At 33.6% G+C, this 12,264-nt stretch overlaps 1 protein-coding gene across 2 annotated transcripts in view; it reads right to left on the bottom strand.

Moving 5' to 3' along the window:
* Window positions 1-4,839: 4,839 nt before the first annotated feature.
* The window catches only part of LOC134851119 (uncharacterized), a 42,982-nt gene continuing 35,557 nt past the window's right edge, over window positions 4,840-12,264 (bottom strand). For both annotated transcript variants that reach the window (XM_063867057.1, XM_063867058.1), the window contains exons 3-5: window positions 7,539-7,678; window positions 6,363-6,555; window positions 4,840-5,321 (exon numbers count right to left, since the gene is read on the bottom strand). In XM_063867057.1, coding sequence (XP_063723127.1) covers window positions 5,023-5,321; window positions 6,363-6,555; window positions 7,539-7,678 — 632 coding nt within the window. In that variant the 3' untranslated portion in view covers window positions 4,840-5,022. The remainder of the gene's footprint in view (window positions 5,322-6,362; window positions 6,556-7,538; window positions 7,679-12,264) is intronic.

Genomic DNA, 12,264 nt, shown 5'->3' with positions numbered 1-12,264 from the left:
GGATTATTATCCCTTTTTTCTATGCCAATAACAATCATTATAATCACTTCTAATCGATTATAATGGATTTTTCCGAGTAGTTTATCATGAAATTTAGAACTTTTTTTTCGAAGTTATCTCATTTTTTGTACAGTGCAGTTGCTACGTATCATTACATTTGACACTAAAATTTATAGATTTTTCTGTCCAATAAGTTTTGAGCTTTTCCCCCAATTTACTTTTAGCCCCCCCCCCCAGTTTGCTTTTACATGCCCCCAGTTTATTTTTGCTCCTCCCCCAGTTTAGCTTACTCCCACCCACCTTGATTACCCCTCCCCCCTCCTTCTCCTTGCCAGTTTACCAAAACCTCCATTCGCCTCGCCCTTATGATTGAACACGGGAGGAGTTATTTATTTGTAAGTTTTGGGGGAGGGGTTAATGACTTTCCCCTCCCAGTTTACCCCCCTCTTTAAATGGGGAGAGGTAAAAAAACTTGATGAGTTGACGTTGAGACATGGCATTTAGTAAAAGACACGGCATACATTTAGTAAATGTTCCTGAAAAATTTGCGAAATTTCAGCGAAAATAATCGATTTTAGTTCTAAAAATAAAATGGATTTTAATCAATTATGATAGATTTTATTTCAAAAATAGTCGATTATATTGGATTATCTTGGCAAAATTAGTCGACTTCAGTGACAAAAACAATGGATTAAATTAGATTTTTTTTTTTTCAAAAAAAAAATCGATTTTAACGGCAATATAATCGATTTCGTGGTCTGAAATTTACATCTTTAATGGATTATGATGGATTGTTAATGTCTCGGGAATCCATTATAATTGATTAGAATCCATATGCGCTCGGTGTGGGTAGTTTTTTTGAATATTCAATAATTAGGATAGAATTGTGAACTGAAGTGCGAAGCTATAAGAATAGCTCTTGTTTTGACAGTATGACTAAATTTTCAAAATATTTTGATTGTGTCCCGAGATGCTTAGCCTCTGATGTAGTCAGCGGAACTATTCAATTAAAAAGAATTGAGAAAAACAACACAATTGAGCGGAACTGTGAAATCAGTGCAAAAAAAAGAGGAAAAATAGAAACTTAACAAATTGGTAATCATGGACATGGTCGTTATTGCGTGGGCTGCGGCTCGTACTCCTTGTCAGGCTTAATTCCTCGATTAAACCGCTTTTTCAAAATTGTAATTATAGTTACAATCAATAGCTATAGGTCTTCTCTGGTTAATACTGCTCTACATGATGGTAGTCTAGTAGTTATGGTTGAAATTATTTGAAGAAATACAATTATATGATTTTTTGATCAATTGTTATACTTACTATTTTTTTCGATGAAACAAAAACTGGTCATTTCATCAAGAAATTGATTAGTCCTGTGACACAGTGTATATGGGTTCTTAACTTCTTATTTGGTTCTTAGTGCAAGGATTGCAAAAACTAAAAAACTCTTGATTTTGAAGCATCAGCGCCATCATTGTTGACTGGTACTTCTTGTTTTTTAATTTTGGTGCGTAAAAACTGTGGCAGCTGAGTTAATGGAAACAGAGCATCTCAAATTGTAATTTATGGGGTTTTCGACCCTTTGTATTGAGTATTTTTATGAAGCCAGACTGAAAACTTTTTCGAGTTTTTTAAATTTGATCAAAATGAGTTTGTACAATGGGCAAATTAAGTAATTTTTGAAATATTATTTATCCTAATTTTATCAACTCAAAGAGCTGGTCATAACTTTTTATGAATTTTTTATGGCTTGTATGAGCTTTTTGTGATTTCGAAAAATTTTTCACGAATATTTTTATGATTCTGTAAATTTTATCAGCGACAAATTATATGGTTATCAATTTTTGGTAAACATAAAACTCTTGTTTGTGGCAAATTAAATTCTTCAATATTTATTTAAAAATAATTTAATTATGTCTTTTTGTCAAAATAGGTCATAGAAAAGCTATTGAGCCTCATTTCAAAATCGTTGAATGGGACTAATTTCCAATTTTTTGAGTATTTCATATGTACGAGAACTGAATATGCTGAAAACTGAAGAGAATATTTTCAGCATATAAAATTCTGAGTTAATATTATATGCTGAAAATATTGAAACTTAACAAATTGGTAATCATGGACATGATTATTTATTTGTAAGTTTTGGGGGAGGGGTTAATGACTTTCCCCTCCCAGTTTACCCCCCTCTTTAAATGGGGAGAGGTAAAAAAACTTGATGAGTTGACGTTGAGACATGGCATTTAGTAAAAGACACGGCATACATTTAGCAAATGTTCCTGAAAAATTTGCGAAATTTCAGCGAAAATAATCGATTTTAGTTCTAAAAATAAAATGGATTTTAATCAATTATGATAGATTTTATTTCAAAAATAGTCGATTATATTGGATTATCTTGGCAAAATTAGTCGACTTCAGTGACAAAAACAATGGATTATATTAGATTTTTTTTTTTCAAAAAAAAAAATCGATTTTAACGGCAATATAATCGATTTCGTGGTCTGAAATTTACATCTTTAATGGATTATGATGGATTGTTAATGTCTCGGGAATCCATTATAATTGATTAGAATCCATATGCGCTCGGTGTGGGTAGTTTTTTTGAATATTCAATAATTAGGATAGAATTGTGAACTGAAGTGCGAAGCTATAAGAATAGCTCTTGTTTTGACAGTATGACTAAATTTTCAAAATATTTTGATTGTGTCCCGAGGTGTAGACTCTTCAGACTACACCGCGCCGAAGCGAACACTGTTCTTTTTCTTGAAGTAAAAATTTTGATGTATTTAGATGTTTTTAAACTTTATTTAAAATACGTTTTCGAACCATGCTAGAGGCCTTTGAATGAATTTTTATCAATTTTTGGTAATAGTTTTAGTAAAAAAAAAGGAAAGAACATTATTATTTCTTCAAGTTTCTCAAACTTCTTAAAATTTTAGATATCAAATTGTAGTCTCTTCAAAGAATAGCATGTTTGTGATCCGACCAGTTTTTTTCCGATCATAATTTTTTTCATGCAACATCAGGTACTGCAAACAGTTATCGGACTATTTTGAGTGATATATCATGTTAAAGCTTTTTCGTAAAGGTTCAAACAAAATTGGGAAAATATCAAAAAGTTGTCCAGCAGTTTTACGTGAGTAAAATTACTTTTTAGAATTTTCTAAAAGCCATTTTGGAAACCAAAATATCAAAAAAAAATTCTGCAAAAAAATTTGCTGACCTATTTGTCTACTTTACATTGAATGTCAAATATGTCTAAATTTTAGTTTTTCAGACTACACCGCGCCGAAGCAACAACACTTTTTCAGATTTTTTGTCTAAAACTATGGTAGCAAAGAAGTTTGAGGCGACAATTCGTAACAGGCGACAATTCGTTAAGACAAATCGTAAGAATATATTGAGCAGGGAACACTGGTTTAAGCGCAACATTCCTCTCGTGCCAGATGTAAACGCAGCGGAGCGAATCAAAGTTATCGTTTTCTATTTGTCAATGTCCTGTTACGAATAGCCACTTGTTACGAATTGTTGCCTGCTACCAAGTGTCGCCCTAACAAGAATTTGGTGGCATATCAATGCCAGAAGGCTAATTTTATTATTCTTTTATAAGCTGTAAGAACTTTTTCGCCATCGCACCCTGTCGTTCTGCCGTGTAACAAAAAACTAAAGTCCCATGATAAAAGAGTTTTGTTATAATGGGCGTTATATTTTCCTACTGCTTCAGCTACTCGGGCTGGCCAGAAATGCTTGTCATACAATTTTATTTATATCATACAATTTTATACAACTCCATACTTAGTCTTTTCTAAGAATAAAACTCTACGATCAGCTTTTTTCATATATGAAATTACGTGGCAAGCTAAACTTTTTCAATTTTTCAAGTTTTACCAATTATTTGTGTTTGTCTACGCGTATTAGAGTAATAATTGTATGAGATAATATTTCTTAGTTCTCTCAGATCTATGAAGAAAATTTTTTTAAAAAGCTAAATTTTGTATTTGGCTAGTAAAAATTTTGCCAAAACATTAAATTGTCAAAAATCGTAAACTGATTTTTTAAACAAATTGCCTTATATCCTAAAAGGTACAGGCATTAAAATTTTGAAATGCTTGATTTTCGAAGTTTCCATTTAACTGATTTTGGCTGTTTTCGACCAGAACACAGTCTGTGTGTGTCTCCCAAAATGTTCGGATAAATTGTCCATTGTCTGAACAAATTTTTGCGAAATTTTTTTTGTTCCTGAAAAATGTACTTTTTATGTACCCAGTTTGCGATATCATATGATATTGATTATTTACCACAATGAAGAGTAAAACCAAAAGAGTAAAACCAATGGAATATTCTTGGAGGTTCTTTGATAACTCTTTGTGGAAAAAAAATTATTAACCTTTTTTTATAATAAATGAGAAATGAGGCTGAAAATCAAGCAAGCTTTATGAAAGATGACTCTTCATTTTGTTAAAACCAAAAAACCGGTTGAATTTGATATTGAATCTTGAAATTTACCATGATATTTCTCTCAATTCAATCTGCCAATTATTTGTGGTACCTGATCATGCGTTGTAATAACTAAAATACAACCGAATACAAAGTTCCTCCCTTCTTTCAGACAAGACTGGATTAAATTTAAAAAGATTACCAAAACAATAGGATCAACTTTGGACGTATTGGTAATTAAAATTCATCGCCAATATAACCCTATGGCAGACTGCCATCCATTTTATCTCGAAACCTATAAAAAACAGATTTGAAAAAAAAAATACAAGGAGAGCTGATTTCTGTGCAAAATTAAATATCTTCATTTTTATTTTAAAAATATAAATATAAAAAGTTGCTTGCGTTTTTTCAATTTGTTTTTGAAGGTTTCATATTTTTGATGCTGATATGACTTCAATCAATTTTCAGATAGCAACATTTAAAAAAAAACATAAATATCTATTATAAGCAACGAAACATAAATATCTACAAAGCTTTAAATGATAATAGTTTTAGCTTTATCGTTATCGTCTATCATCAAACATCTATCTAAACATTAACAGCGATTTTGTTGTGGTTATTCGTCGAAAACCTCCGAGAGTATTTGTAATAATTCTGATTGGTTATCATTTGTTCGGCAGCTTTTCTGTCGTTTATTTTTTGCCTCTTTTCCAAAACTAAAATCAGCAGCATGAGTGTCAGCACACAAACTCCGCAACAGAACAGTGCAACAACGTGATCTTTTCTTTGCACGACCGTGCACAGTTTGAGCGTGCGAAATGTAGCATTGCTCACGGCTAGACACACTGGTCCAATGATGAGTCCGGATAAGCTGACGATGATGATTCCTAAAAAGGCAAAAAAAAATCAGATTTCCCTGTTTTCCGACCCTTTTTGTAAGAGTATGACCAGCTCGTGATGTCAGGCTTGATGAACAAATCGTAATATTTTCTTTCTCGTTCAATTGGCCGTAAGGTTAAGCTTGAAGGCTCTGTATTTATGATTGCACAATTTCGAAGCAAAAACTCAAAAAGTGTTGTTTGCATTTTTAAAATGATATGCTAGTGAAGTATAATTGAAATCCATTCTGCGGAGACCTTTTATTGAGATAAAAAAAGTTTTTTTTTCTGATTCCAAATTACGACTAAAATGCTTTATTATGATTACAATTCACGACATGCGAGCGCTAACTGAGGTGCTGAAATCACTAATGCAAAACACTGTAGGAGATAATTCTTTCATATTATGTGAGAGTTGGTTGGAACTTTGATCAATAGTTTTTGAACAATTCTGATATCTGATACTAAAAACTTTATAGTATTTGGAATGTAAATAGGTTGAGCACAAACATAAGAATTTGTTGCTCTTACTAATATTGATTTGAATCTCATTAGTACTTTCGTTTTTTCGGTCCACATTTCTGTTCTGCAAAGCTATGAAGCGTTTCGCGAACTTCATCAAAAACCTACCAACCCAATAGCAACTTAGGAGCAGAGGTGAAGGGAAGCATTTCCCTCCCCACCCAAAACTTCATCCTTGTGGTACTTTTGTACGACATTCATTTTTGGCCAACCACCCCCATAACTTCTCTAGAGGCGCCTTCAGTTCCATTATAACCTTGCTTTAAAGAAAAAGCATGCGCGGAAAGCGCGATTTTTGTTCAAGAATTACCCCGCTTTGCAAACATGTTCACAAATATGTTACACGTTTTCACAACTTGTGGCAGGAAAGGGTCTTGTTTATGTTTTTGTTAATATTCAAAAAGGGGGTGTTTGAATCTTTTTTCAAAAACATTAATCAAATGGGCGGAGGAGTTACTTGAATGTCTTTGCTAGCAGTTATACAATGAGGGGGGGGAGGTGTCGTTTGAGATATCCGAATTGTGAAACCTGTGATTGCCAGTCCACTGAAGATGACACCACTGCACCTCAAGTAGTCCTTGCATGTCATCTGGGACAGTTTAGGGGGGGCGTAGTAGGCCTCCATGAAGGAAGCGGACCTGGTGTGGCAACTACTGGCCTTGTTACGCACCTCTCTGATCGAAGACTGGATTTCAAAAGGAGCAGGTTGCGAATCCAGCGACTGCAAATAGGAAAATGTTTGCTAAATTGTAGAAATATTACAGATTAAGGCTCTTTATCTCCCCTCCCCACCCCACCTCAAACAAGCATCAATTTTTTGCTGTCAGAGTAGTTTTACAAGGTTAACTATGAAGACAAAATCGGTTTATCATGGCCTATTTAGTCTGCATACCAGTGTTATAATAATATCAGCTCAAAAGTGGTAGATCAACGCACTATTTGGAAAATTTGTGAACTAAAATTATTAAGTAAAAAAATTCAACTTTCAATGAAGATGGCAATATGAAGATGAAAAAAAATTCCGCCCAAATAAACAAAAACTGTAGCTTAGTTGATGCACAAATCTAAAAAAAGGAATACGATCTGAAACTACATTTAAAAAATGCAACACAATCTCACTGACGGAATTCCGTATTTAATAAAAAGAACAGACTAATCAGCCTTTGATTACCCTAGTTGACAATGAGGGTCTATTTTGCAAGATATCTGTGGGCGAAACCGGTCTATCTTATGAAAGATCTTGTATCTGACGTACTATCTTGCAAGATTTAGCAAGATTCCTCTAAGTCTCGCTCGATAGGTTGTTTGCATTACAAACCTGAAATCTTTTAGGACTTTGCAAGAGTTTTAATAGATCTCACGAGGTAAACTATCTTTGTCAAACCAGGGTTGTCACACCACCCGTCGAAACAGGTGGTCACCCAGCTATATTACGAAGCTGAGAAAGTCAATTAACTCTCAAAAGAAATTGCTCTCCAGTTTTCTTTGAATTGGGGAAAACTGCAAAAATTTTTTAATCTGTTCGAAATAAATCCCCGCTCCCAGCCTAAATTTTTTAAATAGTAATTGATACGATTTAGAGCTTTTGCCTTATGGAGTGTATAAACATTAGCAAGCAATTTTAATCCAAATCAAAACTGACTATGAAGATCTTAATTTGGTTGATTCTTGTGGGAGGATGTTGACTTGAATCAAAGGACATACCTTAGGCGAGGCTTCCACTTCAACCTTGGGTCGTTTGCTCTCGTCGACTACAATGACTGAGATCTTCCTCGTCCGCTGCGAAGCCTCACTGGAGGGGAAGTGGTAGCCGCTGTTGTAGAATGGGGATGAGATAGTTCCTCCTGATCATCAAGAGCAACATGTAATAATTCTGTCTAAAACTTCTTTGCAAAAATCACAACGGAACCAAAAGTTTCAATGTTCTCTTAATTTTTTTTGAACTAATCTTTTGTTTTTTTTTGTTAATGTTTAGTTCCTCTCGAATTGATTTCGAATTAGGGATGTTGATCTGTATAGGAAATGAAAAATGTTTTACTTTCATTTGATTAGATTGTTTTCGACTTCTTATTGTCAAATTATTTGTTGTTTTTTTTCAGTTGGTACTTCTAAATTTAGTGTTTGCTTAAATGTCTGTCAGTTGATTAAACGTTTTAATTTGAGCAAAAAAATGATCAAGAGCTAATCAGATTCTTTTATTGCAATTTTGCAATTAGATTTTTAAATTGATATTTGAGGTTGTTTTTAACAGACAATACTCGCTATTGTTAGAAAAACCAAAATGTCTAAAGAAATTTTAAAAAACCCAGGCAAAGATGAGTCCACAACTAGAAAATAGCTCAAATAATTGAACATAATTACTCATCAATTGAAAGACAAACAAAAAGATGGGAGCTCTTGCAAAATGATGGTTTTTATTCAAGACTTTCAAAAAATACCAAAAACAGGATCTTTAGTATTTTAGATTTCAATGCGGCAATCAAAGTCTTTAAAAGAATCACTTATTTTTTGTTGTATTATGGGGAGGATCTAAGATTGTCTCGAGGGAAGCAACTTTTCAAAAAAAAAAGTGAAGACCCCATATTGACAATAATCTGTCAAATAATAATCGGGTAATAATCGGATAAAATTTTGTCGAAAAAGCATGTTATTTTACAGAAAAAAAAAACAAATTAATTTTGCTGAGTTTTGTAACGTTACAAACGCTTTGTGATCAAAATAGACAATAAAGTAAGGGAATTAGAAATGTTTTTTTTATAATAAAAAATCATTTCATGGCCCACACGACGTTCAGAAAATTGAGCTCAGAAAATCACCTTGTCATGACGATATAAAATAAGAGCTGCTTTAACTAAGCGATACTAGCCATGATGGCATTGATTCCGTTCTTCAGCAGATTAAAGCTAAAGAATGGAACCGAAACTCTTTGTCTCGTGTTATCTAAGAACAGAACCTATGCCATCATGGCTACTATCGCTTAGTTAAAGCAGCTCTTATTTTAAATCGTCATGACAAGGTGATTTTCTGAGCACGATGTTGTTGAAAAACTATAAGCCGGCATATTGGATTGTTAAATTACTCCCCTTCGACCGGCTCCTCATAATATCTGCTTACCATGTTTGTTCTTTTGATGTGCTTTTTCGCGTCAATCCAACGCTAGTTTTTTTGTTTTCGAGTTTTTTTCCGAAAAAGTTTTTTGAAACCCTTTTTAGGAGATTTCTTACAATTTGTATTGCGCAAAAACTCTTTACGCCTTCCATCGCTGCTTCTTCTTTTTGCGTACACGGCTCGCAGGTAAAGGTTACCAACATTTTACTGTTTAATGTTAATGAAATGTGCCGATGTTTCGTTCCGGTTTTCTTGTGTACGTTTTGTTCATCAGTTCCCTTTTTTTCATACGGGTGTGCCATCCGATGCAACTCCTGGGACCGTTAAGTGGATATGAAAAATTCATTTTGACTATCCTGGTAGTATATTATCGGTTTAGCCAAGTCGCGTAACTTTAGCGCGTCTCATAACTTCCCGTTTTTCAAGCGCCTGTTTATTGCTTAAAAACGCCCCCTTTTCAGTTGAAACCTAAGTAACTGATTTATTTCCAGCAATCACCAGTTTTTTGTCGTAAGAATTCGTTGCGCCTCATCTCCAATTCACAGGAATAGATGAGACGTTAGCTTCTTCTCCTTTCTTCGCAACCTACATCCCGTACCGAACTTTTTGGCCATAATCATATCTGATCATTGTAAAATCATGCAAAATTCATGTCTGTTACAGATGTGCAGCATGTCTATATTCGGCATGCACATACCTGCATCAGACCTGCATCAGGTGTGCTAACTGAAGATATGCTCACACCTGCAGCATGCATGATCATGCCTGAACTGAACATGCTCACACCTGCCGGATACATGATCATACCTAGTTCTTTGCTTACCGCTGCAGTGTCCTCACCCGTACTTAACAAAGGCTTTCAAAATGGATAGAAACTTTGAATCAGTAATCTAATCTAATAATGTGTATTCTCTGGAGGGAAACTTTTTATTTCTCACCTAACATCGGAAACAAACAACTTCAGCCCACCGCTCAGCCAAAATGATGCAAATATACAATTATTAAAACAGGTGTTATTTTGCTTACAACTTATTTTAGGCCGCAGATCAGGTGGCCTAGTGGTTAACGCTCTTGAATAACAACCGGGTGATTAGTGATTAATACACAACAGAAGTTTTTTTTTTGGTTAAAAAAAGTCTAGTTTTAAGAGACTGCTCGTATACCAGAGCAAAGCCCTGAATGTTCCGGCTGTCCCGTAATCCATATCGAATGGTTTTTGGGAAAAAATATTGAAAAAATATAAATTGTGGACAATATCAACAATCAAGTATAAAAATTTGAGCGGAACAAAATTAATACTACCAATTAGCTTGCCTTATTCAAGTTGGAAAAATTTTCTTGTGCGGGAAAACTCGCTACGCCTAAAAATTTCGCATTACGCTTTCAAGATTATGAACAAAATCTACAAGAGGCACATAAATTAGTCCAGAGCATGGCCAAATTGACATTTTTCAAACTCCTAAATCTTTGCAAAATAAGATTGGACGTAATATATCTTTTTGAATTTGTTTTCAATGAGACACAACTAGCATAAATATTCTATTTTCTTCGAAAGACGGCACAATAAGTTTAGGAAACTCCTGCTTCATTTAAACACTTCATAAAAAACAAGACTGCTCGTATATCAAGCAGGACAAAGCCCTGAATGCTCGAGTGTCCATTAACTCATATCGAATATCGAATTAATATTTTTTGGGAAAAAAAGCATGGCATGGAATCCTATAAATTTTGGACAAAATCAAAGTGTAAAATTCAATTCAATTTGGAACGATTTTTTTGTTCGGGATAATTCGCCTCGCATAAATAATTCGCGTTACGTTCTCAGCATTATGAATAAAATCTTCAAAACGCGCAAAATTTAGTCCAGAACATGGTCAATTTGGCATTTTTCAAACCCCCAGAAAATTAAAAAAAAATGATCGGAGATGAAATATCTTTTTTAATTTGACCTCAGAAAGTCGATATATTCAATGGGGTATAACAAATGTCTGTTGAAAACTATTATTTTGATCGGCGGAGATAGACTGATGAAATATCTTTTTTAATTTGACCTCAGAAAGTCGATAGATTTAATGGGGTATAACAAATGTCTGTTGAAAACTATTATTTTGATCGGCGGAGATCGCTGAGAACAAAAAAACGAGCTTAACATTTCCGTTTTCTTTGAAAGTCGGAACAATTAGGCCAAAAACTCAGATCAGAAATTGGATATTTCTCGCTAGGAAAAAAACGGATCAAGTCTTGGTCAATTTTGTTTTTAAGTTGCTTGACAGCTGGGTGCGCCACGTCGTATAGACACTTTTCAAGATTCGATAAAGGCATTAATGGATACTCAATAGGCTGATTAAACTAAGCATAAATTACGAACAAAAGTCCTTCAGCAGTGTAAACCAGCAACGCACCTGGAGTTTCATCCGTACAACTAGGTTATATTGAATTTTCTTTTTCAGTCTCTGTATACTTAAGAATAATCAATTAAAATTGATTGAAAACGAAATATAAATTTATTTTTGTAAAACTTATAAATTTTTTTTAAAGTTATTACTTATAATTATACTTGCTGATGATCTTGATGATGATCCAAATAACACTGAAGTTTTCAAAGCTTGTCGGATGCTTTTCGTTTATTACAAGTTGCAGTAGACAAACTTAGATTTTACTTTGAAATCTCTTAGAAAATTGTTATCTTTCATTTTTTCAGTTCACAATTTTCTTGTTTACCTTTGGTATTTTTCTTATTTTGCTTATCTCTATACACCTTCTTGTATTTAATTAACATTATTTACATCCCCTCTTTTTTGTCCCTCCAGTGAATGATTTCTCCTTTCACTCTTTGTTTGGCTTCTAGTCTTCAAGGTTTTATTAACACAAGATAATCAATTATATTTAAAACAAAAATGAATTGTAATCGATTATAATGTAAAATAATTGATTCTTCAATCGGGAGAACAATTCAACTCCTATAAAATCTATCTCAAGGGTAAAATGGGCCAGGAAAATCGGTTGTGAGGGTTAATTTTTTTGCCGATATAATCCATTAAAAACGGTTATTTGCCATCAAACGGTAGTGCGGGCAGCATATGATTTATTTGTAATCTGGTCACTCAAAAAAACAGTAGCTGCTTTATTTTCGAAACCAATAAATCCAAACCAGGCGCAATATCAAGTATATTGAACAAGTTTCAATTACTAAGCTGCTTTTTGATGAAAAAAAAATGAAAAGATTTTCTAAGTGCCGGGAAAAACCGATTCGAAGCTTTTTCTTTTTGGACTAATTAAGGCCAGGAGAGAAAATAAAATTTGCTAATTTAGTTGCTGATGA

The sequence above is a fragment of the Symsagittifera roscoffensis genome, chromosome 7 (assembly GCF_963678635.1).
Source record: "Symsagittifera roscoffensis chromosome 7, txSymRosc1.1, whole genome shotgun sequence".
NCBI lineage: Eukaryota > Metazoa > Xenacoelomorpha > Acoela > Convolutidae > Symsagittifera > Symsagittifera roscoffensis.
Note: the sequence above shows the minus strand (reverse complement) of the source record. Positions and strands in the feature narration are given on the sequence as shown.